Source organism: Cryptomeria japonica, chromosome 9, assembly GCF_030272615.1.
Source record: "Cryptomeria japonica chromosome 9, Sugi_1.0, whole genome shotgun sequence".
NCBI classification, from domain to species: Eukaryota; Viridiplantae; Streptophyta; class Pinopsida; order Cupressales; family Cupressaceae; genus Cryptomeria; species Cryptomeria japonica.
In genome coordinates, this window is record NC_081413.1 from 64,351,023 (window position 1) to 64,376,107 (window position 25,085).

At 39.2% G+C, this 25,085-nt stretch overlaps 1 protein-coding gene across 2 annotated transcripts in view; it reads left to right on the forward strand.

Annotated features, from left to right (window-relative positions):
- LOC131033478 (protein SABRE) overlaps positions 1-25,085 on the forward strand; it is a 278,075-nt gene that overhangs the window by 211,052 nt on the left and 41,938 nt on the right. For both annotated transcript variants that reach the window (XM_057964713.2, XM_057964714.2), the window contains one exon: positions 11,577-11,649. In XM_057964713.2, the coding sequence (XP_057820696.1) occupies positions 11,577-11,649 (73 nt within the window). The remainder of the gene's footprint in view (positions 1-11,576; positions 11,650-25,085) is intronic.

Sequence of the window (25,085 nt, forward strand, 5' to 3'; positions counted from 1 at the left end):
CCATTGCACTAAGGGTGTGACCAAAGGCATAAATTAAATCAAATATCAGCTTGCACATATACCTTGCTAAGATGTTAGGCCATGGACAAAAGCTACTCTAGAGGTTGAAGAGTTGAAAGCACTCTTTGCAACATATGACTAAAGGAAAACAAAGAAAAAGAGAATTTAGAGGCATTGGTAACCCCAACCCTAGTTTTTAGTTGTATAGGATTAGAGAGAGATATAGGAGGCTCATCTTTCATTGGACCATGAATACAAGGATCAGACAGTGTGGATATATGTACTTTAGCTTGTTTGTTCCTCATAACACTCTTGGTGTGCAACCATCATTGGAAGTTACTGCATGCAATAGAGAATTGCAACATGAGGCAAAGTTGGCACTGCAAGATATTGGTAGTACAAAAATATTTTGTTTAATGTTTCTTAAAGTCCTTATTGGGAGCAATTTGTAAATACACTGACTATAGCAATAAGGGGTTCAAGGCCCCAAGTCGCCATGAGTTGGGTGGCCCATTATTGTAGAATGAAGTTAAAAACACATGCCTACTAGTAAAACGAAAAAAAATTTGGGAAAAGAAAGGCTGTACCATTTTATCTAATGGGTGGATAGATGGCAAAGATAGAACTCTCATCAAATTTTTAGTGGCTTCAAGGGGGCAGCTAGTCTTTTTAAAATCAATTGATACTCCAATGAAACAAGAAAAGCAAAGACCTTATGTAATATGTTGGTTAGGTGGGAGTGTGTTGACGTGTATTTTGTACACTATCAAACACGGAATAAAATACCCAAAGGTACCTTATCCTCTCTTGAGTAAAGTCTCCGAATGCTGAAGATATCGCGAAAAGGATCAATCGGGATGACTTCAAGGTTCTTGGAGACTTTACTCAAGAGAGGATAAGGTACCTTTGGGTATTTTATTCTGTGTTTGATAGTGTACAAAATACACGTCAACAGAATTGGCGCTAGAAGGAGGGCTGAGCATTTGAAAGTCCGATCTTGTCAAGTCACATCGCATTTGAAGAAATTTTCCAGAGCTTTTTACCCTCCTCCACTCTCGACAGAATTGAAGGAGCGAATACGAACTCTTGAAATCCAAGGAAGATCAGTGGAAGGTCATTTTCAACACTCGACGGAAGTGGTACAAAGAAGGAAAGTGATTGTTGGGTCGTTAGTTGGACTTACACGAGAAGGAATCAAGCTGGAACCAGTTGAACGTTCAAGTTGAATCCGAGATATTCAAGATCTCTCTTATTTCGGAAAATCCAAAAAAGTGAAAAATAGAAAATCCAAAAAAAAATTGAAAAATCAAAAAATCGAAAAAGAAAAGATTTCTCAATGGAGCGGCAACAGTTTCACGAGGAGCAACAAGTTGATTTTCCTGAACTTTGGTGGAGATTAGATACACAACTTTATCCACGCAGATTGTCCGAGTTTGCAAGGCCCGGGCAGTGTCGAGTCCACGACTTTATCCACGCAGATTGTCCGAGTTTGCAAGGTCCGGGCAATGTCGAGTCCACGAGACAGAGGAACATGATGAAATGCATTGCTTGAAGTACTTATCAAGGATGGAATCGGCAGCGTAGGGAAAAATCTTCTTTTGGGATGTCCCCAGGCCAGAAACAGAAGAAAGCAATTTCAGTGTCCCAGAGAGCAAGGATCCTCTTCTAAGCTTCATGTGGATGATCGAGAGTCAGTTCATTTTGAATGGCGAAATGCGTCTTGAGAACATATTGCTACCATTGTGGTGTAGAATTCACAACTCACCTCACTCTGAATTTACTTGCTCAATATGTGAAATGGCTATCAATCAAGTCAGAAACCAGTTTGGAATGACAACTTTGTCCGAGGAAGAGTGTATTATTAACAAATCTTGGGGGTGCTCATCTCGCAGTTGAATTTAGGAGAACCCATGAACAAGACATTGCTCCAGCATCTGAATGTGAGAAGGATCAATTGCAGGTTGACGATACAAATGCACCTGAGGAACAATGTATTACAGTGGATAGCTCGCCATGCCATGAACCTGAAAAAGAATACCATGAAACAAAAGTTGAAGAATCAGTTGAGAATACTCAAACAGTGATAAAGGAAGATCTAGGAGTTGAACAAGCAATCAAAGAAGAGGACGACTCATTCCTTGAAAAATTCTCGTTTATGCTACAAAAGGAGATCCTTGAGATTGAATTGCAGGAGTTTTCAAATGGCCTCATTGAAGAAGACAATCAAGTTGAGATGTTGAACAAAGAGATGCAAATCGTCATAAGTGAGACCAGATATGAAAACCAATTCAAAGGGGCACTTAAAGATTTCATCACTCTCGTAATATTTGAGGAAGCATTGAAAGAACTTGTAGAGGAAACACAAATGGAATCACTGCCAAATTTTTTTCTAGATAAGCAAGTTACTGTGAGTGATATGATCCATCATCAGCTCCGACCTCCCGAGACTATACTTGAAGACGAGACATCACCTGAGATTATCTTTGATCCACTAGAGGAGATGTTTGAAGCTCAATCCATCAAGGAGACTCTCATTTTTGAAGATATGCTAACAAAATTTCATGAAGATGCCTGGTTTATGCAAGATACCTCAGTGAAAACAGAGAATCTTGAGCTATTCGAAGGGGCGCTGAGCTTGTTTCAAAAGGAACTTCTTAATCAAGATCAACATGTTGTGGATGCTCGTGGAATAGTTCATCACCAATGGCGACCTCCTGAAGCAGTTGGTGACCTCGCTTCCGACAATACAGTTCCATATGAGCCTGAAATATGCCAGGTTGTCTCTTTCCTTAATCCTAGCTTTGAAAGTTATTATGATTTTGATTATGGGGATTTTGGGAAAACAACTTGCATCTTGATTGATCATGGTCCTAATGAATTACCCCAGTTGATCATTTTGAGTGAAAATTTGCTTGAGTATGAGAGATGCATGGTGAGAGTTTGTCTTTCTGTGTTTAAGGATGAATTAGCTAGACTGAGAACCATCACGTTTGCCATGCTCCTGTTGCACAACCTGAGAAACCATGTAAAGTCATGTACATATTTCGCTTCTTTGAGTCGTGTCGAGTCTAGGAGTCTTGTATATAGGTCTAGAGTAGGTTTTCTTTTCGTATTTTTAGGTTAGAGGTTTTTTGAGCCTTGTTCTTGATTTGCCTTGAGTCATTTGACTCATGATCTAGTGTGGCTCAGGTAGTTTAGTAGTTTGCTTTTGGTGTGCGCTTTAGTTTAGTTTGCTTTGGGTCAGTCCGTCGGTCGTTTGCTTTAGTTTAGGTGTCTTGAGTAGGAGCCTCCATCTTGTGAGAAAGGCGTTTGTGTTGTTGCTCACACACTGGCAACATCCTGGATCTTATGTTAGACTCATTTCTTAGATATCTATTCATGAAGTGCTCGGAATCCGAGGTTGTTCCTCTCCAGCTTTATCATCTGATCAGGACCTGTATTTGACTTGGAAGGGAATCATTTTTTGTATCTTGATGCCGACATCTGTTGATTACTATATCGTCACACATTAATAGACTCTGAGTCATTATGGTTTTTAGGCAAAGCTGTGATTGGTGAAAAATCTAAAATCTGGCTTCAGCGCCACCGCAATCCTCAAACCCTAGTAAGCTTCACTGCTTACAAGCCAAAGGAATTGACGGAATGAAAAAGCAATATCAAAAGAGAAAAAAAAAAAATGAGAAAAATGAAGAAAAAAAATGAAATGAAATGAAATATCAAAATTGGCTAAGGGGAATATGCGGATAACTCCATCGGGGCTATAGACGCCTGGCTGGCAATGGAGCAATGTTCGTGAGCTTGCGGCAATAACCTCGTCGGGACTATGGACGTCTGACTGGCAACGAGGCTCTATCCAGGATGCTTTTGAGGTTCAGATAAACTATGTAGCTAATCACAGGGGAACCTGAAGGTTATAATTTTCTTGTCGAGAGGAATGAATACACTTGCACACACCTGGGTAATCAAAGACTAAGTGTCTAGATTTGGTTAAGGATTTTCCTTCCACTTTGAGTACATTTTCTAATCTCCTGATAAGTTGGGTTGAATTTTCCGGAGGTTCTAGGTGTCGATTGAGTCTTTATCTCTGAAATGTTTCAGGAACATTTATTCAAGGTGGCGCTAGATGTTGTGACGTTTTCACACATTGCCCCATTTAAAATGGGGACCCCCTCTTTTCGCTTTTGTTTTGCCTGTTCTTCTCTCTGCTTTTAGGGTTTTGAATGAGTGAGTTGTTTGTCTGGGCTAGGGCTAAGCCTTAAGGGTTTCTTTTGGATATTTTTCAAGCTGAGTCCAGTCAAATTTTGAAAGTTATTAAGCGTCCTTCCGAAGGTTGATTTTTGAAGTAAGGTGAGTCTGTCAGGAAGTCAGATATGTCTCAGGTTAGGTCTAGATTCGGGAATTTTTTGGGGTAAAATTCAAATTTTGTCTAAGTGTTAGCGTTTTGTAGATGAAATTGTACATTTCTTGCCTAGGTAAATTTTGATCAAATTTCAGAGGCAAGATGATGCCTGAAACAGAGAAAGTGCTCCTGTCCTTCACTGGAGGCCCAGGGCGAATTTCATTCTAGGTGCAATTTCTTGTTTTGTGAGAGCTTGCTAACTGATTCCTGACCTTGAAGATGACCTAATTATGCCTTGTGAAATGATTGGAGACCTAAAATTTGAATACTTTAGCCAGAAAGGACGAAAGTGCTCCCGTCCCTCTCCAAGGGACCAGAGCACAAATGTTATTTTATGCATATTTGTCACTAACTTTTCTATTTTGTTTTGTGCAAGGTCTTCTGGAATGACAATTGGACATGACTAGATACTTTTGAAGATTTTGAAGGCACAAAATTGGTGAATTTTGAAGATAGAAGCCAAAGTGCTCCCGTCCCTCACCGAAGGACCATCCCACTTTTTCAAAAGTGCTCCCGTCCCTCACTGAAGGACCGTGCCACTTTTTTCAAATTTGCACTATCTTTGCAAGGTTAAGGTGATTTTATGATTTGAAGAGGTTAAGGGAAGCATGTTTTGTCCATTGAATATAATTTAAGCGGATCCCAAAAGAGTAAATCAACCCAAATGACAAAAAGTGCTCCCGTCCCTCATTGAAGGACCGTGCCACTTTTTCAAGTTTCTCCTATTTGTTTGATATTTTATGGCAAAACTTGACTTGGATGGGAAGGACGAAGGATGTTTTATGCCTTGGACGCAATTGAGAGATTTAAAGAACAAAAGGGTATGCCAAGATGAGAAAAGTGCTCCCGTCCCTCACCGAAGGACCATCCCACTTTTTCAAAAGTGCTCCCGTCCCTCACTGAAGGACCATCCCACTTTTTCTAAAAATACAGATTTCTGGCAAAGGCAAGGCAAGTTGCGTGATTGAAATGAATGAAGGAGGGCAAGATTCATCCATTGAAGATAATTTGGAAGACTAGCAAAGGACGAATTGGCTTGAAATTGCAAAAGTGCTCCCATCCCTCACTGAAGGACCGTCCCACTTTTTTAAAAGTGCTACCGTCCCTCACCAAAGGACCAGAGCACTTAACATGTTATCTTGCCTTTCTCACCAATTTTGGAGGAATTGAGACCAAGGCGCAAGTTTGAAAAAGTGTTTAAAATGCCTTGAAGTTGAATTGAGATGCGAGAGCTGCAAATTTTGACGACAACTAGCAAAAGTGCTCCCGTCCCTCACTGAAGGACCGTGCCACTTTTTTCCAAATATGACCTTTTACCTTGCATTTTGAAATAATATTTTTATTACCAAGGCTCAAGATGGTGTGAAATGTGATATTCTACGCCTTTAGGGTAAATTGAAGATTAATATGATCAAGAATTCATGCAATGGACTCAAAAGTGCTCCCGTCACTCACTGAAGGACCGTCCCACTTTTTTTGAAAACAACAAATCCCCTCCGAGATTATGCTAAGGTAACGTTGTATGAGATGGGAAGAATCTTCTAAAGCATGGTGAACAAAGGTTTGACTCCAAACAATTGAGAATCCTAGCCTAAAAATGAAAAAGTGCTCCTGTCCCTCTCCAAGGGACCAGAGCGCTTAAAATATGCATTCTTTATTTTTGCCATATCCCAACGTTAATATCCTCCAAATCGCATTGGATGCAAAATTGCCAACTTTGGAATATTTGAAAAAATTAATTAAATTGGCATTTAATAAATTAATTTTGGGCCTCAAAAAAATCGAATTTCTATTATAAAGGCATTTAAAATTAATTTTTGTGAAATAAAAAATTAATAGTTGAGCGCACAAGGCATTATTTTGCCTTTATTTGACAAGTCGGCCTTCTTCTTGATGGTTTTATTTTTTATTTTTTAAGGCTTAATTGCTAGGTCGGCCTCATGGGTAAGTAGAAGGTGAGCGCTCTATATATTGGAGGTGTTGCTTCACAATTCAAATCATTCAATCATCCTTTCAAGTGCGAATTTGGAGAGCAATTTGAGGAGCGATATTCATATTGAAGGCTATTGGAGAGGCGAATTTCTTGCTAGATTGGAGGATAATTTCCAGATTTTTTTTGAAGGCTAAAGGAGGCGTACTTCATCTAAGGGATGGCTATAAATCTTGCCCAACAAAATCCGGTCTTCTTCCTTCATTTTTCAAGGTTTTGTACTTAAATACTCAAAGGAAGATATGAAGAATTACTTTTTTGAAGTTCTTATTCAAGACTTATTGTGATCCCATTGCAATTTTGTAAAGTCTAAGTCTTGAAGATCCAATTTCCATTCATTATTAATTTGAAAATGTATAGTTCTTGATTTATCATGACTTTTTCAAATTAATATCTTAAGTTTTACCTTTGAAAGGTCTTAAATTTCATGCTTTGAGGTTTGATGCTCAAAAGACTAACTTTAATATTTTGTGTAGGCATCAAATGGGGATCCCGGAGTTGGAAAATCAAGCCAGATCAAGGACGGTCTCCTCCAAGAAGATCAAGCAAGGACAAGGGCGACCTCCTCCAGTCTAGCATCGACAAGGACGACCTTCTTCGATCCAACATCGACAAGGATGGCTTTCTTCAGTCAAGCGTCATCAAGGGCGACTTCTCCAATCTAGCATTCCAAGGCGAGGTACATCAATCATCCTGCACATCAAGGACACAAGAAGTCAGAGCAAGGGTTCGTTGAAGAAGCAAATAGTTCCAGATGAGTTAATTAAAGCTAGCTTCTCAACAACATCAAATTGAATATCTACCAAGTTACAAGTGTCAAACGAGGTGGCATCCTAGTCATCACTTCTCCAGTCGGATTGGTCCACCTCAGCATGTCCAGATTCAGTGTACCTAACTCATGGAAGGTGGCACAAACTTCGATGTACCTACCCCAACTATCCATTGGTGGAATTTTCCAAAGAGGACATGTGTCCAAGCAATACAATTATTTCATTGGTCGAGCATTAAATGTTATGTAATGGTTGTAACAAACCCTAATTAGGGTTTTCATTATTGAATCTTGGCCATTGATCTCAAATTGATCTTAGCCATCGAATTGTATTGTGGGCACTATATAAGCCCCGGCTCTTCATTTTGTAAAGAAGAAATAGATAGGGAATAGATAGCAGCAGTTAGAAGACAGATAGAGAGTAGTTAGAAGGTGATTAGAATAGCAATTAGAGTAGAGTAGAGAGAGAAGGCAAAGATTGTTGCCAAGATGTTGTTGTAAAAGACTTGTGACTTCATTGAAGAAATGGTGAAATTTATGGGTCGATTCGACAATTTGCATGGTCTCTATACTTCTCATATTTGATTTCATGTTATTAGATGAATGGAAGAAATGTGCTTGATTGATGGTGGAATTCGTATATCCATACTACTAGCAGTTTGTTGATTGCAGACTTGCCTTGTGTAGTCAACTGGAATCATTCAGCTTAAGCTTAACTTCAGTTGTCGCTTCTTCATTGATATGCATCAACCTGATGGTGTCTATGCCTGCAGTGATGATTTGAACATCATAAAGCTTTCCTTCGAAGATCGCACTAACCTTGTGGAGATGTTCCTGGGATGTCAAAACAAGACTTAGTTAGAATTTCATCAAAGATCATTCATTGCTCTTACATTCTTAGTGTTAGGATTAGATCCTTTCCTCGCCCTCATCTTTTTTCCTTTTTTTTAAAAATCAAAGCTAGTAAGAGCCTGTGTTCCAGCAATATTCAAGGCAAATCAGAAGTTCAATCATCAAATGTAAGTCCCCTTGTGATTCCAGCAAATCACATCATACCACAAAGAGCTTATCCACACGTAGAGACCCTACATACAAGAACCTTGAAGTCATCCCGATTGATCCTTTTCGCGATATCTTCAGCATTCGGAGACTTTACTCAAGAGAGGATAAGGTACCTTTGGGTATTTTATTCTGTGTTTGATAGTGTACAAAATACACGTCAACAGAGTGGAAAATGAAATTCAAACAGTGATCGATATTGTAGCTATGTATGTAGTAGATGGTAGATTTTTCAAGGCAAGGCATCTAACATTGTCTCTGTTGGAATAATAAAGAATCCATAATGAAATTGCGCATACTTCAAAATATCAACCAAGAAACATGCCTTCCACAGAAGAATGTTACAACATGAGCTTGCATGAACATGAGATTGAAATGATATGAAAATGATTCAATTGATATGATACAATGTACAAATGAGCCTTGCTTATATTGGCAAGGTGATGAGGTAGGAATACACAAGATGTGGACATGTGTAATGTCCCTTGTCAATTCTGATACAAAGATACTGATTTTTTAAGCTTTAGATATTTCGTCAAACACTTTGGCTAACAGTTCTCAGATTGCTGATCTTGGTTTCAGTTAGATATACGGGACATCAACACTAAAACTTTAATGAAAGATCTCTCATAGATATTTTGAGAGTGATGTGTGACAACCATGTAATGTTTTGACAGCAACTTAGAACAATTGAAGCTCACAAACAGGGTTAACTAAGGACTGTCATTATGTCAAATAGATGTCATATAACCTCAGAAAACTGATTATACAATATGCAGCCACCAAACTACTTCAGAACTTTATTATAAGCCAGCTCAACATGCTGTTACAAGATCAACACATTGACTGATTACAAAGGACTATGTCTCAGATTTTCTGAGGACAAATGGCACTTACACACTTATGCACTACAACTGAAATAACAAAGAAATTGTAGGATCTAAAGAACCTGATATCGATCACCTTATTGAGGGATGAAGAATCAAGCAATATCCATCATGTTGAAGTCCACCCAATGTCTAATCGAACCCCTCCATAGTTCGGCCCTGTTGCTGCATGAAAGATGACTGAGCTGTTGATGTAATCTGCCAAGAACCCCTCCAATTTGCCTCCTTATGAATCGGTTACAATCCTAGACTGAAGCGCCTCACTAAATGACAAGTATAAAGGCTCATAGAAGGAGATATCACCCAAATCGATGGGTTTCTTCTATGCACAGGTCCGTCTGGTCAGACCACCGAATTGTGGATTGTTTTGACACCAAAGTTCATTCAAAAATTGTCTCAATAAGATCTCCTTGCTCCTAAATTGAGATCGCTACCCACCAATGTGTAATTCGGTGCATCAACAATGAGGAATAAGCCAAATCGTGGACTAGGTGAAGTCTGCGCCAACCTGATATAAGTCTGCAATTCAATTCGATTTCACCTCCAAGACTTCAAGATAACATCGGCCTCCTCTCTAGACAATATCACTGATCCCAAACTATGAAGATTTGCATATCATGTCCCAAAGACAAAAATCGTGGCAAATGAATGTCTAAAGTAATCTCTCCAAACTGATGTGACTGATATGAAATCTCCTTAAGCTCAATGTGAAAAGCTGAGTGCTCCTCACTCTCAAAGCAACTCTTCAGAGGGTCTTTCACCTCCTCAGTTATGCAGATCGAAGGGAGGTATCGTTCCCTAAGATCAACTCTGCGGACAACCCTTGGCTCCACAACTCAATTCAAGAGATAACCAAACAACTGATGCCCAACATGTGTTTCCCCTCTTCTATTTATTCATTACAGAACGCGTCACAATCACCTTCTAGAAGAGGGCTAGAAGAGGGTAAGTACACTTTATTATTGTTAAGTGACTTTAATTATTTTTATTTTATACTTTAGTCACTTTATTAATTTAATAAAATATAAAGTCATCTCACGTGTGATTTAAATAAATATAATGAGACAACTTAATATAATATTAAATTAAATAAATTTCCTCCTTATTTCTCCTCAAACAATTCCAGGCTAAAATCGGGGACATTACAACATGTGTCTTAATCCTATGTGACGTGACAACTACCTTTTTACAAGCATTTAATACATGATGCATAATAATAAATGCCTAAAGAAAATATTACATAATGAGACATGATTGATATCTTCTAGAATGCCACTTAGGATAACTAACATGATCCTATGAACATTATTAGATGACAAGTTACATAAAGTGACTTTATGATAACTAACTTATGCCAACTAAGCCTAAGTAAGCTTAACGTGTAAATGACATTTACTGACAACTAACTGTCACGTATGCCTAAGTAAACTTAATACGTGAATAGATTCCAACTAAGAACTACTTAAGATATAACCACATTCACACCAACACTCTCCCTTAAATGAAACTTAGGGAGTGAAATTATTATGCAAATGATGGAAGACAAATATGGAAATGCAATATGGGTCTTGACAACTAGGCCATGTTAGGTACCCATGCACAACTAATCTCTCACGAACGGAAAAAGGGAGAAAATCCTATGGGACAAAACACCTCTCCAAAACAGAGACAATGCAAATCATGTACAAGTGAAAGACGAAGTGATTTATGGAGGTCTCAACATCAATACCTCCCGAGAACTACATCCATCACAAGGATCCAATCAATAGCCCCCCCATAGGAGGGAAAATGAGAGGCTATGCAGCCCCTCAATAATGCATAATCGCCTACAAGAATGGTAAGTGTTTGAAGACAAAACAAGACCCAATGCTTACAAAACACTTGCCTCTCCACAGGAAGAAACAAAACCATGTATAGATGTAGGTATGCTTCCCATATGGGATATGCTATGAAAGATGGAAGCACGAAGAATGATGATGGTGTCACTGAAAACTGCTCGTGTCACCTTGTCCAAGTGAAATGATGATGCCACAATCAATGAAGAAGGTGACAAACTGGATCTATGTGGAAATTGATGTAGAACAAACTCCAATGATGAATATGATGTGACAACAGGAGTGCAATGGCTGCCAATTCTTCTTGATCAATGGAGATTACTAGGCAGGGCTTGACTGTCCTCAGACTGCAATTCAGCATACTGCACTGTACTCCTCGTTCAAAGTTAAATAGAATATGATATTATTTTTCTTACATGTAAGATTTCTGCCAGTTCAATTTCATACTGTTACCACTGTGTTTTTATCGATATACTTGTTTTTATTTTTGTTGTATATAGGGAGAACAAAAGCAACCATGAAGTGAGGTGAAGGAAATAGCTTTTTTCTGTACAAAGGCATAGATTTTGATGAATTTTATATAATATGTAATCCCACTGATTTGAAATTATAGGTAACATCTCTCTCTTTATTGCAGAAATTTTATGCTTCGTGTGGATGCAAAACAGGGAGCTCCTAAGGATGGAAACTCTCCTCTTGAGCTTTTCCAGGTATCTCACTTCTCTAGATTAAGAAGTATACTAATCTGAAAAGAAAGCAGCAGACACAATGCCACAAGCAATCATATGAAGGATATATTGTCCACTGTAAAGAACATTTGATATACAGATTTCTCTTTTCATTAAGCTTCTTGCCTCTCATTTGATAAGGTCTCTGCAATTAACTTGGATAAAACCACAGTTTTCTATATGCTTTATCTGGGAATTAAAAAATAGAAAGGTTTGTGTGCCACATAAAATAGTTGTTTGTAATCATCTTTAGCTATTCTCTCTTTTGTTGGTATGCATAGAAAGTTTCTTATAACCATCATAATGCTGAAAGGCTATGTGTTTATAATGCATTTAAGAGAAGCCATGGAGAGGAAGCTGTATATTTTATATTTAGGATTCCTTTTTTGTGCCTTTTCAAAAAAAAGGATGAAATCCTCTTACTCTGTGATATTGTCAAACAACAAGGACCTTGAAGATAAGATCCAAATTTATGGTTGTTCCTCATTTTTTCTCCATTCTAGATCTAATATTATAGTAATGAATTGGTTATGCTTGTTGGTTGTCGGCTTCTGGCATATAGGTTATGGATCTTATTTATTGTTTGTCAAGTTATTTTCTGAGCTAATATAATCATTTGCTGAAGTGACCAAGACACGTAGAAGTTGATGGTCAACCACAAGAGCCAAGAATCATTTGCAAGCAAAACACCTATCATACAACAGAAATCAAACAAAGATTGTATGCTCTATAACAACCAGAAAATTATGTATTATGCACAAAGAATGATTGAAGATACAATATTGGAGGTACAATTACAATGAATGAATGAATCTTTATGAAGGATGAATGAAACCCTAGGTGCAAACCCTAATGCTAAAATTAGGAGAACTAAAGCAATGCAAAGTAGGAGCTAAATTAAGCTCAACTACATCTAGAATTAAAACTAGAAAATCAAACTCTAGATAATAAATAAGCACCTAAGTTTAGCTTAAGTGAAAAAGCAATTAAAGGACCTAATTAATAAATAATTAGATATCTGTCCTAAAATTACTCCAACACCCCCCCCCCCTTTAAGATTAACTTAGGGATAAGCTAAAGAGCTAATGATGAATGCAAAATGCATGCATGAATGAGTCCCAGCAACTAGGCCTAATCAAGTTCTCATGTACAAACCAATGCAAAGCAATGCAAGTCAAACCAATGTGGTCTCTCTAAATGGAGAAAAGGAGAAAACCCACATGGAAAAAGACCCCTCCAAAAGCGAGAGATGCAATGAAATGAAAAAGTTACTACATGTGACTAAGATGAAGGACTCCAACTGTCCCCCCCAATTACAAAATCGATCACAGAAGTACAATGAATATCCCCCCCATAAGAGAGAAGAAGAGACAATGTATCTCCCCTATAAGAGAGAAGCTCCAATGCTGAAGATGAAGGCTCGAGGATGAATGTTGATGAAGATCCAAGAGCAGCAAACTAGGCTCCTCCCCTTAAGAAGAAACAAATCAAGTGGCTAAGGCTGAAACAACTCCATGAAAGGAGATGAAAGGAAATGTCTCATGGTGTGTGCCATGGAAGACTACTCAACTATCCAGTTCTCTGAATTTTGATATGCCAAATCAACTAAAGCAAATCCAAACTGTTGTGAAGAAACTTGATGAACAACCACAAAATACACTAAAAAGGGGATGACAGGAATGCTCAAACTACCATCAAGAAGGAACGGAATTTCCTCAATCATGTCCCCAATGTCTGGAGTGTGTGATGTATCCAATAACCATGCAAATCTGGCAAGTACTCATCCCACTCTGCTGAAACTGGAAGGGAACAATCAACTATTAAAGTAATATTTTATTATTTAATGGTCCTTTAGGAATATTTAGTTTTCTTTAGTTGTTATAGATAGTTTATATTTCTATCAATTGTTTTGTTTAGAAACATCGATATGTAATTGTCTTTAAATGTAATCTTTGTCTTCATTATTGAATATCCAATTACCATTTCATTGTATCAGAGTGGGATTAGTTTTAGAAAGAAATTCTTTAAAAAAAATTTGTAAAAATCTTTTCAAAGGATTTTTGAAGTTTCTTTTTTTTCTTTTTTTTATGAACAAAAAAAAAATCTGATTCTGCCAATCGCGTTTTTTGTGTTATGCAAAATCGTAGGCTTATCTAAAGAGCAATCTAAGGTTTTTTGACATCCAAAATCACAAGTCTTTTTTCATACAACTCAAGCACCTATTCTTGAAATCCCACATTTTTTTGAGGAAAATTGTGGGTCTGTGCTATTAGCATAATATCTTCGTATAATATCTTTCTATTTTGTTTAATCGTCAATATTGTATATTTTGTAGTTTTAGACTCTTTCTAATTCTTACGATTGTTTCATATTAGAAACATCGTCTCTATATTCTATAAATGATCTATTGATCATTCATTTAATTGAATTAGTTTTTACCAAATGCTTGTGTATTATGGTATCAATGCCAGAATAATTAAAAAATTCGCCAAAAACAATTTCTTAAAATTTTTCTATAAGTCGAATTTTTTTTGTCAATTGTTTGTGGCTTCAATTTATGGGTTTTTCGTGAGCTGTTTTTTCTGAGGATTTAGTCTTCCCTCTACTCGCGATTTCATATCTTCAGCTCTGCATGCACATGACTATACCTTTGTTTTTTCGTGAGCCTTGTTCTTCTCAGCACGGTTTTTTCATCGGGTTTGTCTGCTCACAGTCTGCTCGCATCCAAGTTTGGATGACAATCTGTGCCCGTGCATCCTTGTTCTTCATTTCACGCGCCTGTTCTCAGTATTTTCCTACGACGGCTCTATTGTTTTCGCGGCTCTGTTATTTTTTCCGCGATTCTGGTCTCAGTTTCAGCGCCTAGGGTTATTTTACAAACTCTCAATAAGTTTGCAGCGCCTAGGGTTTATTTTTGAACCCCTAGTGATTTTTTTGCGACCAAGGATTTTTCAAACAATCATTCTCATAAATCTGTCACCTAGGTTTTTCGGGGTTTTTAATAAGCTTATTTGGGTATTTGTCAAGTTTTTCTGGGTCCAAAAATCCATGCATTAGGATCCGTGCTCGAAAATTGTCAATTGTACTTCGAAATCTATGCACACTTTCTGCCTCAATTTTGTCTACGCATTGCGTTTATGCGATTTCACTCGTCTTCTACCTCAATTTTCAGCGATGGCATCTTTGACGAATATTCTACTTGAGGGAAGTCAGAAATTCAATGGCAGAAATTATAACACCTGGAAACAGCGGATGCTCACAAGTTTTGAGTATCGCGTTATTGATCAGTTGGTTCTTGGAAAGGCCACCCGTCCCAGTGCAGTCGGTCCTGAACAGACAAAGTTTGATGAACAAAATCATGAAGCAGTCATGCTCATCAAGCTCTCAGTGACCGACGATCAGCTTCCTCAAATACCTTCCGGCAAAACAACTGCCGAGATATGGGAGCATCTCAAGACATTGCATGAGACATCTAATAAGAGTAGAGCCTTCTTTTTGAAAATATGCTCCTCTATTGTCATGGATGAGCGCACTTCTCTTCAGGCGCATCTTAATCATATCAGAGACATCCGTGATCAGTTAATCACTTCGAAGAGCTTACCAAAGTCCGACGAGCATTTTGTCGAAACACTCAACATCACTTCTACTGGGGTTGATCTAAAGTTCGCTGATCTCTACACTAAACTTCTGCAGCAGGATCGCTGGAAGCAACAGTTCGGCAATAGTACAAGCTCATCCTCTACAGAACGAGCATTTGTTGCCAAATCCTTTCAGAAGGATAAAGGCAAATCTCAATCATCTTAGCAGAAACCCCTCTGCTCTGTCATCAGAAGGCTCGAAGAAAAAGAATGTTCAGTGCAATTACTGCCATAAATATGGTCATATGAAAGTTGAGTGTCGTAAAGCTTGGCTACTCGGGCTAGGCAAAGTGGTTCACAGTCTTAGGCAAATGTAGCGGAGCACACTGAGCAAAGCAAGTCTGCCTTTTACGCCTTCATGGCTAAAAGACTTGCAGAGCATGTCAAATCTTCTTCTTGGTATATTGATTCAGGTGCCTCTTGCCACTTCACTCATCGTCTGGATCGGTTCATTGATTTTCAGCCTTACTCTGATTCAGTCATTTTTGGAGCTGGAGAAGAGTACACAGTTGTCGAAAAAGGCAACGTGCAGATTCAGCTTGGAGGGAGGAAATTAATTTTCCTCGATGTGTACTATGTTCCAGGAATGGAACTCAACCTCCTCTCAGTCAGTCAAATTCTAAAACATTCTCCTCGACTAGATGTGACCTTCAGTTCACATCAGTGTAGTATCATTGATCGGGAGACTGAGACAACTGTTGTTGTGGGTCTTGAGGATCATGATCTATTCAGACTCGTTGATTTTGGTGATTCTCAAGAGCTTGCCATGGCAGCCAAGCTCTCCTCTGTTAATACACTCTGGCATCAGTGGTATGGGCACCTAAATGTGCACTATCTTTCTTAGCATGTTTGGGAAGATCTTGTCATCAAATTGCTAGATTTTCAAACCCAAAACCTTGGAGTTTGCGAAGCATGTTAATCTGGCAAGCAGCATCGGAATTCATTTTCAGATGGCGACTCCTGGAGAGCCTCTAAGGTACTACAATTGGTCCATGCTGATATTTGTGGACCTATGGCTACTCCTTCTGTTATTGGGTCCAGTTATTTTCTACTTTTTGTTGATGATTATAGTAGAAAAATGTGGGTGTATTTTCTTCATCAAAAATCAGAGGTGTTTATTGTTTTTCAAAAGTTTAAAGCATTAGTAGAAAAAGAGTTTGGTAATCCTATTGTTACTCTTCGATCTGATAATGGGGGAAGAATTTTATTCTTCTGCCTTCTCCCAATACTGTGAACAACATGGCATCAAGCGCCAACTGACTACACCTTACACCCCTCAGCAAAACAGTGTCATTGAGTGGAGAAACAACACGATTACCGAAATTGCTCGGTCTATGCTTGAACACAAGTGTGTTCCAAAGAAATTTTGGGCTGAAGCAGTTAACACTGCAGTCTATCTTCTGAATCAGTCTCCGACTGTGGCTATGAAGAAGAAGACTCTGGAAGAGGCCTGGTTAGGTCGTGTTGACGTGTATTTTGTACACTATCAAACACAGAATAAAATACCCAAGGGTACCTTATCCTCTCTTGAATAAAGCCTCTGAATGCTGAAGATATCGCGAGAAAGGATCAATCAGGGTCACTTCAAGGTTCTTCGTTGTAGGATCTCTATGTGTGGATAAGCACCAGTGGTCGTTGTAAATGCTATTTCTTCAAGGGGCCTTACGTTTTCGAACTGCAGGAACAGAATTTTCCTAAAACTAACAAGTTCTCAAAAAAGATCAAAAGGTAGGGTTTGCAAGAGATGAATTCTAATCTAATCCTAAGAATGACTTAATGTAGGCCAGATTTGGTAAGATTCTACCAATTTCAGTATTGCCAAAGAATTACAACTCTACTGGAATTGATGCGATCTTCTAAGGTGATTAGTGATTTTTTGAATCATCAAGAATTATAGACACTACCATGAAGATACATATCAATAGTTCAATAATGATCGAAGGTTCAAGCAATCTAGATATCTCCAGTTGACCACACAAGGCGTCCTTACAATCAGTAAGAAGCTAGTGGTTTGGAATGTGAATCTCACCAAAGATCAGGCCCAACACTTAGTCCTTCAAACTTAAATACTACTCCGACTGAGAATGATTCAAGAAAGCAAACAACCATGAAAGTAGCCACAAGAATTGCAATAAAACACCATAACTTCAATATTTTATTGATCTCAAAGCCAAAATAGACAACAATTGCTTGAAATTCTTTCTTCAATGCTCAATCTTGCTACAAAATAACTTTCTTCTCTCCAAAAGCTCTAACTATCTAATTTCCAATTGCTAATCATCTAATATCTAATGACAAAATGAAAATGAGTGAGGGTATATATAGCATCCTCGATTACAATGAACGGCCCAGATCACAAGAAGATCAACGGCTGAGATTTTGACACCTAAACCCTAATTAGGGTTTGTTACAAAAAGTTCCCCTTTTAGTTGAACATTATTAAATGCATAGCCAAATATTTAATTGGCACAAAAATCGAGGGAACATAGACCAATGATAATTAAGGTGCCACATCATTTTATAACAACCTCTCTTCTAGAACCTTATTCCCTTTCCAATGCTCTTTCTTAGCATATGCAATGAATCTGGACACAATTCCTTCAATCTCAGCAATAGGAATCTCGGGAAGATTCCTCATTCGTTCCTCTAAATGAATAACCTGATCAAAGGCCTTGAGAAGAGCCGCATCCCATCCAGGTTTGAGTTCTTTGATCTTCTCAATCAAGAGCACAGTAGCGAACATTTGATCCCGTTGCCCATTTGTGATGACATTCTCACCTTTGCAAAAGATGACTTTGACTCTTTCTTCCAACTCTTGAAGGTCCACATCTGTCTCAACTTCGATCCTCCTGCCAAGAATGTTACATAACACTTCAAACACCTTATCTTGAATTGGATGGATGACGCCCTCAACTTGATTGCATTTGGTGCTGATGTCCTCGAAAAGAACCTCCTTCATCTGAAGTAGAGTTGACCACTGAAGTAAATTATGAGCTCCTCCATCCATTATCTTTTCTTGTGCTAGGATCTTCCTTGGTGTTTGTCTGATCACTTGCAAAACAGGAATGATAACATCTCTAGTGTGAGCGAAAGCGGCTACCGTTATCATCAGGTTGTGGACGATCTCAAGGACCTGGATAGCTCGATGGACTGTCTGCATCATTCTTGTTGTAAATTCAACGGCTATTGTGTGGGATTTGTCAATCCAAGAGCTCATAAGCTGAACCAAGCTCTTGACTCTTTCTGCCTCACCAACTGATTCAAGGGGAAGTGCTTGCACAGGAGACACTGCGGGATCCTGACGTCCCAAGGGCTGATTGAGATGGCTAAAGTAGCCTCTCCAAGCACCGACCTCTCTCTCAAGCTTTCTATTCTTTTCCATTTCTTCCTTAAGCTTGTCTTTAAGTGCCTCAAACGAATCGGTTGCCTCATCTAGTGCCTGCTCAGCAGTGAGTGGACCAAGTTCAAACGTTTCTACATCATACTCCTCTGCAAGAATTTCACCTTCATACTTGTCCACTACTGGTGTAGCAATCTGCAATTTCCTAGACCCTGTCTCGTCTGTGATCATCTTGGACATCTTCGTGGCCTTCCTCTTCTCCGTTGCCTCTTGAGAATTTCCTATAAGGCTCTCTAAGTCAATTACATCATCTTCATCTTCATCTTCAATCACAATCACCCTTGTCAATCTCTCCTTCAACCAATCTGGAATGGCAGATCTCGTCTCTCTAACTTGTATTTCTTTAGGCAATGGTTCGTCTTCTCGGAGAGGAGATGTCACTTCATCATCATTCTTGTCTTCATGTAGCTCATTGACTTGGGGAGATTGACTTGACGAATGCTGAGGTGCCTTCCCTTTTTCAGGTTTATCATTCTGTACCATTGACTCCATAGATTCATCAACCTCAGGTACTGTCTTCTCTTGTCCTTCAACTTGACTTGTCCTTTTCTCATGTCGAGAAGACATGCCTGATGAGCGATCTCGATTGGCTTCTTGCTTCTTTTTGGAGGGTTCCCTTTTCTCAGGCTTTCTTTTCTCTTCGTGCCTCTGGGATGAGAATTGTCTTCACTTGCGCTTGCTCCTCCCTCTTCTGGTTTTTCCTCCAAAGTAAACGTCATTGGTACGTTCTGTTCTCTTAACTTTTGATGTTGTACATCCACCCATCTGCGAGTACATGACAAAACTGGAGCCATCAAAGCTCTCAAGTCTGAAATCTCAGGCTCGTTCCAATCTATCTTCACTGCCTTGTCCTCTCTGTTATAGGATGACTGGAGATGTCTGCCACTGTCTTGAGCTTGATCGGCCACTCTGTAAACTTTGCATTTCCTGATGAAATCTAAAGGTAATCTGGAATGCATCTTTCTTTTCACTTCTAAATCACTTGAGAGATTCATCCAAAAGTTCTCTACCTGAAATTTGTGCTTGTACTTCCCACCAGCTGTCTCTTCCATATACCCATAAGGATCAAAATTCTCCCTCAAGGCAAAGAACGTGAATGAATATAAAGCCAACTCCTTCTCTGCATCATCCAAGGCTTGAGCATTAGGGCATACCTCAACTGAATTCCCCAATATGATGGGCACGGGAATTCCATTTCCATGCCTGTGTCTGAATGCCTTCGCATAAGCTACCAACTGCCTAGTCACCTCAAGTAGCACTATCCTGTCTGTCGGATACCTCGACAACATGTAGGGAGGTGAAGGACACCCATGAACTCTGATATATGTAAACTTTTGGAATTGGATGAACCAAGCACCATACCTCTTTACAAGTTCTTGTGCATCCGAAGATAGTCGATTGTGAATCCCGCCTTGCAATATCCTAGTGATGTTCATCGTGAAGGTATCATTGACTAACTTGTAGTCACTTCCAAGTGGATGATGCAAATGAACATAAGAATCACAAACTCTCACCTCTTCGGGTCCTCTTCCAATCACTCCTCTGTGAGGTAGTCCTGCATATTCGAAACTCCTGATCAAGGCATATATGACGTATGAGCTCATGTGGAATGACTTGGTAGGCTTTAGTCTTCTTAACTGCACATCCAGGCAATGGCTAATAATTCTAGCCCAATGAATCGTTCCTTTCCCTTGAACTATCACTTGGATGAAGTAGAACATCCACTTCTCAAAGTAGAAGGCCTGAGGAGCCCTTGTAACTCGATTGAGCAAAGTTATCAAATCTCTGTATTCCTCCTGGAAGTCGATCCTATGTGGTGTGTTGGGAATCTTGCTCAGGCGAGGACGACTTTTGAGTAACCAATTCTTATTGATGATGCCCAAGCAAGTGTCTGGATCATCTTCATACATTGACCTGGCTCCTTCTAAGCTTTTGTAAATCATATCTTTATGTTCTGGGAGATGGAGAGCTTCACTTATAGCATCCTCCGAAAGGTACGCCAAAGTGTTCCCTTCCTTGGATACGATTGATCTTGATTGTGGGTCATAATGGCGAGCACACTCGATCATCAGCTCATGGCACTGGACTGCTGGAGGGAAACTGGCCGCCTTGATGATGCCACTTTCAATTATTCTCTTTGCGACAGGTGATGGCTTGCCAATGTAAGGGACCTCTCGAAACTTCTTGACACTGAAGTTTCCCAAGTTGGTATCTCCAATATTGCTCCACTTGGACACGATCTTGGTCTCCAATTCCTCATTCCTCTGATCTTCCTTCATGAGAGCTGGACGACTAGTAGATGCTCCTGCCTTTGGAGTCGCCATCTTGACACCTACACAACATTTCATAATGAGTAATATATTTTGAAGCATAGAAAGGAAGATAGAAGATATTAATTAGGAAACCTCATGATAAATCTTGAGTTATCATTTCCTAATTAGCTACATCAAACTTAGAATTTTCAAAACGAAGCACAAAATTAAAATCCTCAATAATGGTGTCAAGGTGATTTCGCCATACCTCCCCTTGAGAATTAACTCTAAGAAATGATGCAAAAATAGGAGAATTCGCTAGGCAAAATGTGGGCCAAAGCTTTCCCTTTAGCAAAATGCGCCTCCTTTAGTCTTCCCAAGCATCAACTTCACCACCTTTAGTCTTCAATACTTAGGATAATTCGCTCCAACTAGACCAGCTTTCGCACCTTCTTTTGCTCTCCAAATTCGCACTTGAAGTAATGAGTGAATGATGGATTAAACTTGATCAAAACACCCCTATTATATAGGGCGCTCACCACTTTGCCTCCCATAGGCCGACTTGGCAAAATAGGCCTAAAAAGTAAATAAAATTGCAAAAAGAAGAGGTCGACTTGATAAAATAAATAAAAATAATACCTCAAGCGCTCTATTTTTAATTTCACAAAAATTAATTTTAAATGCCTTTATAATAAAAAATTCGATTTTCTAAGGCTCAAAATTAATTTATTAAATGCCAATGCGCCTTTTATTAGATGCCAATTTAATTTAAATTTTGTCAATATTTCGAAGTTGGCAATTTTGGCATCTAATGCGATTTTAGAGGATATCAACGTTGAAATAATGTAAAAATAAAGAATGCCAATAACCTCGCCTTGGTCCCTTGGAGAGGGACAGGAGCGAACTTGCAATTTAAACCTTGCATTCTTCATTTTTAATCGCCAAAACTTCATCTAGGCATCTAAAATGGCACTTTAAATTGGAGTCTTGAGTTTAATTCACTTGATTTTAAGAAGGGAAGTGACTTTAAGACCTTTTCGCCTTGGACCCTTGGAGAGGGACAGGAGCGATTTTCCATTTTTGTCCTTAATCTTTCATCCTTAAATTTGTCAATTCTCGCTGGGGGGTAAGTAATGATCGCCTTTCATCCATTCTATGCATGCTTAACTTGTTTTTGCAAGGCAAAATGAGTGTTCCAAGGATTTTTGCCCTGGTCCTTCAGTGAGGGACAAGAGCGAGTTTTGCATTTGGCCTCGGATCATCAAGTTTTTTGGAGGTAAATCTCTGTTCACCATGCTTTAGGAGACCCTTCCAATCTTGCTCAATCTTTCCTTAGCGTAATCTTGGAAAGAACTTGTTGATTTTATAAAAATCGCCCTGGTCCTTCAGTGAGGGACAGGAGTGCTTTTGAGTTTCTTGCACAAATTCTTGATTACATCAATTTTCAAATTACCCTCCAGGCGTAGAATATCACACTTCACTACCTCTTGAGTTTTGGGAACAAAAATATCATTTGAAAATGTAAGGTAAATGGGTACATTTGGAAATTTCACCCTGGACCCTTGGAGAGGGACAGGAGCGATTTTCTTTATTGTCATCAAAATTTGCAAATCTTGTATCCCAATTCCACCTCGAAGTATTTTAAACATCATTTCAAACTTGCGCCTTGGCCTAGATTTGTCCAAACTTGGAAAGAAAGGCTAGATAATATGTTTTTCGCCCTGGACCCTTGGAGAGGGACAGGAGCGATTTTGCAATTTCAAACTTATCCGTCCTTTGCTAGCCTTCCAAATTATCTTCAACGGGTTAAACATGCCTTCTTTCATTCGTTTCAATCACAAACTTGCCTTGTCTTTTGCAAGAAAATTGCACCTTTAGACAATCGCCTTGGACCCTTGGAGAAGGACAGGAGCGCCTTTTGCCTTCTAGGTATATTTCCTTGTTCCTTAAACCTTCAATCGCATCTAAGGCATAAAACATCATTTTTCCCTCCTATCCAAGTCAAGTTTTGCCTCAAAATCTCAAACGAAGAGGACAATCTTGAAAAAACGCCATGGTCCTTGAGTGAAGGACAGGAGCGTCTATTGTCACTTGGGTTGATTTCCTTCTTTGTGGACTACTCAAATTATATTCAATGGACAAAACATGCCCTCCTTGATCTCTTCAAATCATAAAATCATTTTGATCTTGCAAAAATAATGCAAATTTGAAATTCAAGCTCTGGTCCTTCAGAGAGGGACAGGAGCAAACTTTGCCTTCTAGGCCAAAATGCCTCATCTTTCATCTCAAGATTCCTTTACTAGGGAAGATTTCATCTTACTTGACGCTATGAATAAGAGTTAATGTCCAAAAAAGGTCCAAAATTGTGCATATAAAGAATTTCGCCCTGGTCCTTTAGAGAGGGACAGGAGCGAATTTAACCTTCTAGGCAAAAATTTCATCATTTCATTGTTTTTAATCAAGTCAGGATGCTCTATCATGTTCATTTCACCGTCCACCATGCCTTTGATGTTTCAATTTGACCAAACAAGGTCAGGAATGACTCTGCTAAGTCCTTTCGCCCTGGTCCTTGAGTGAAGGACAGGAGCGATTTTCTCTTAATCCTTCAAAATTCATTATTTTCTTGCCTTCTAAATCTTCAAAAATATCAAGTCACGTTCGATCATCACTCCGAGAGACCCTGCACAAAACAAAATAGAAAAGTCAGTGACAAATATGCATAAAATAACATTTTCGCCCTGGTCCCTGAGTGAGGGACGAGCGATTTTGTCCCTTCTGGCTAAAATATTCAAAATTTAGGTCTTCAATCATTTCACAAAGCAGAGTTAGGTCATTTTCAAGGCCAAGAATCAGTTAGCAAGCCCTCGCAAAATAAGAAATTGTACTTAGAATGAAATTCACCCTGGGCCTCCAATGAAGGACAGGGGCGATTTCTCTGTTTCAGGCATCATCTTACCTCCAAAATTTAATCAAAATTTACCTAGGCAAGAACACACAATTTCACCTTCAAAATGCTAACACTTAGACAAAATTTGGATTTTCCCTCAAAAACCCTGACTAGACCTAACCTGGGACCTATCTGACTCCCTGACAGACTCACCTTATTTCAACAATCTCAATCCTCGGGAGGACCTTAACAACTTTCAAAATTTGACTAGACTTAGCTTGAAAAAAAAACATTCGGAAGAAACCCCTAAGGTTTAGCCTTAGCCCAGACAGACAACTCACTCAAAAACCCTAAAAGCAGAGAAAAAAAAACAAGCAAAACAAAAGCGAAAAGACGGGGTCCCCATTTTAATGGGGCGATGTGTGAAATGGTCACAACAGGTCGCAAGCCCAGAACCAGTCACCTAAAATTTTTTGGCTTCACTGCTTTTGTTTGGATCCTTGATGCTAAATGCACCAAGTTGGATGCCAAGAGCCAGAAACTCATGCTCACCGGCTATAGTGATAACCACAAAGCCTACCGACCGGTTGACATCGAGACAAATCGTCTCATCTTCAGTCGAAATGTGGTTTTTGATGAGGAATGAGGGCCATTTCAGCTCTCTCCTCCAGTTATGGATTCAGAGGATTAGCCTTTGAAGGCGTCAGACTTGGGTGTCCGTCTTCCATTAGGTCCACCTGATGGGAGGGCTCCAGCGGTTCCAACTCCTGCACCTAGACACGCAACTGCACCACCTAACTTTCCACAAGATTCCTCTGATCTTCTATTTGATGAACCTGATCCTGTTGCACCTCCTGCATCTGATGTTGGCACTTCTACTCTCAAGCCGAAATGGTGGGCTAAGACACTTGTTGATCTTCATGATGATGAGCTCATCGAGGGTAGAACTGCTCGGAAGAAGAGCAAGTAGCCTAATTATGTCAATTTTGCTCTCATGGCCAACATTCACAGTATATGAACCTTAGACATACACAGAGGCGAAAGGGATACCTGAGTGGGAACAAGCTATGGCAATTGAGCACCAGAGCTTGCTAAAAAATAACACTTGGGTTCTGTCAGATCTTCCTCCAAGGAAGAAACCCATTGGATGCAAATGGGTCTATAAAGTCAAGTACAAGGCTGATGGTACTTTGGATAAGTGCAAGGCTCATCTTGTTGCCAAAGGCTTCTCTCAGCGTGAA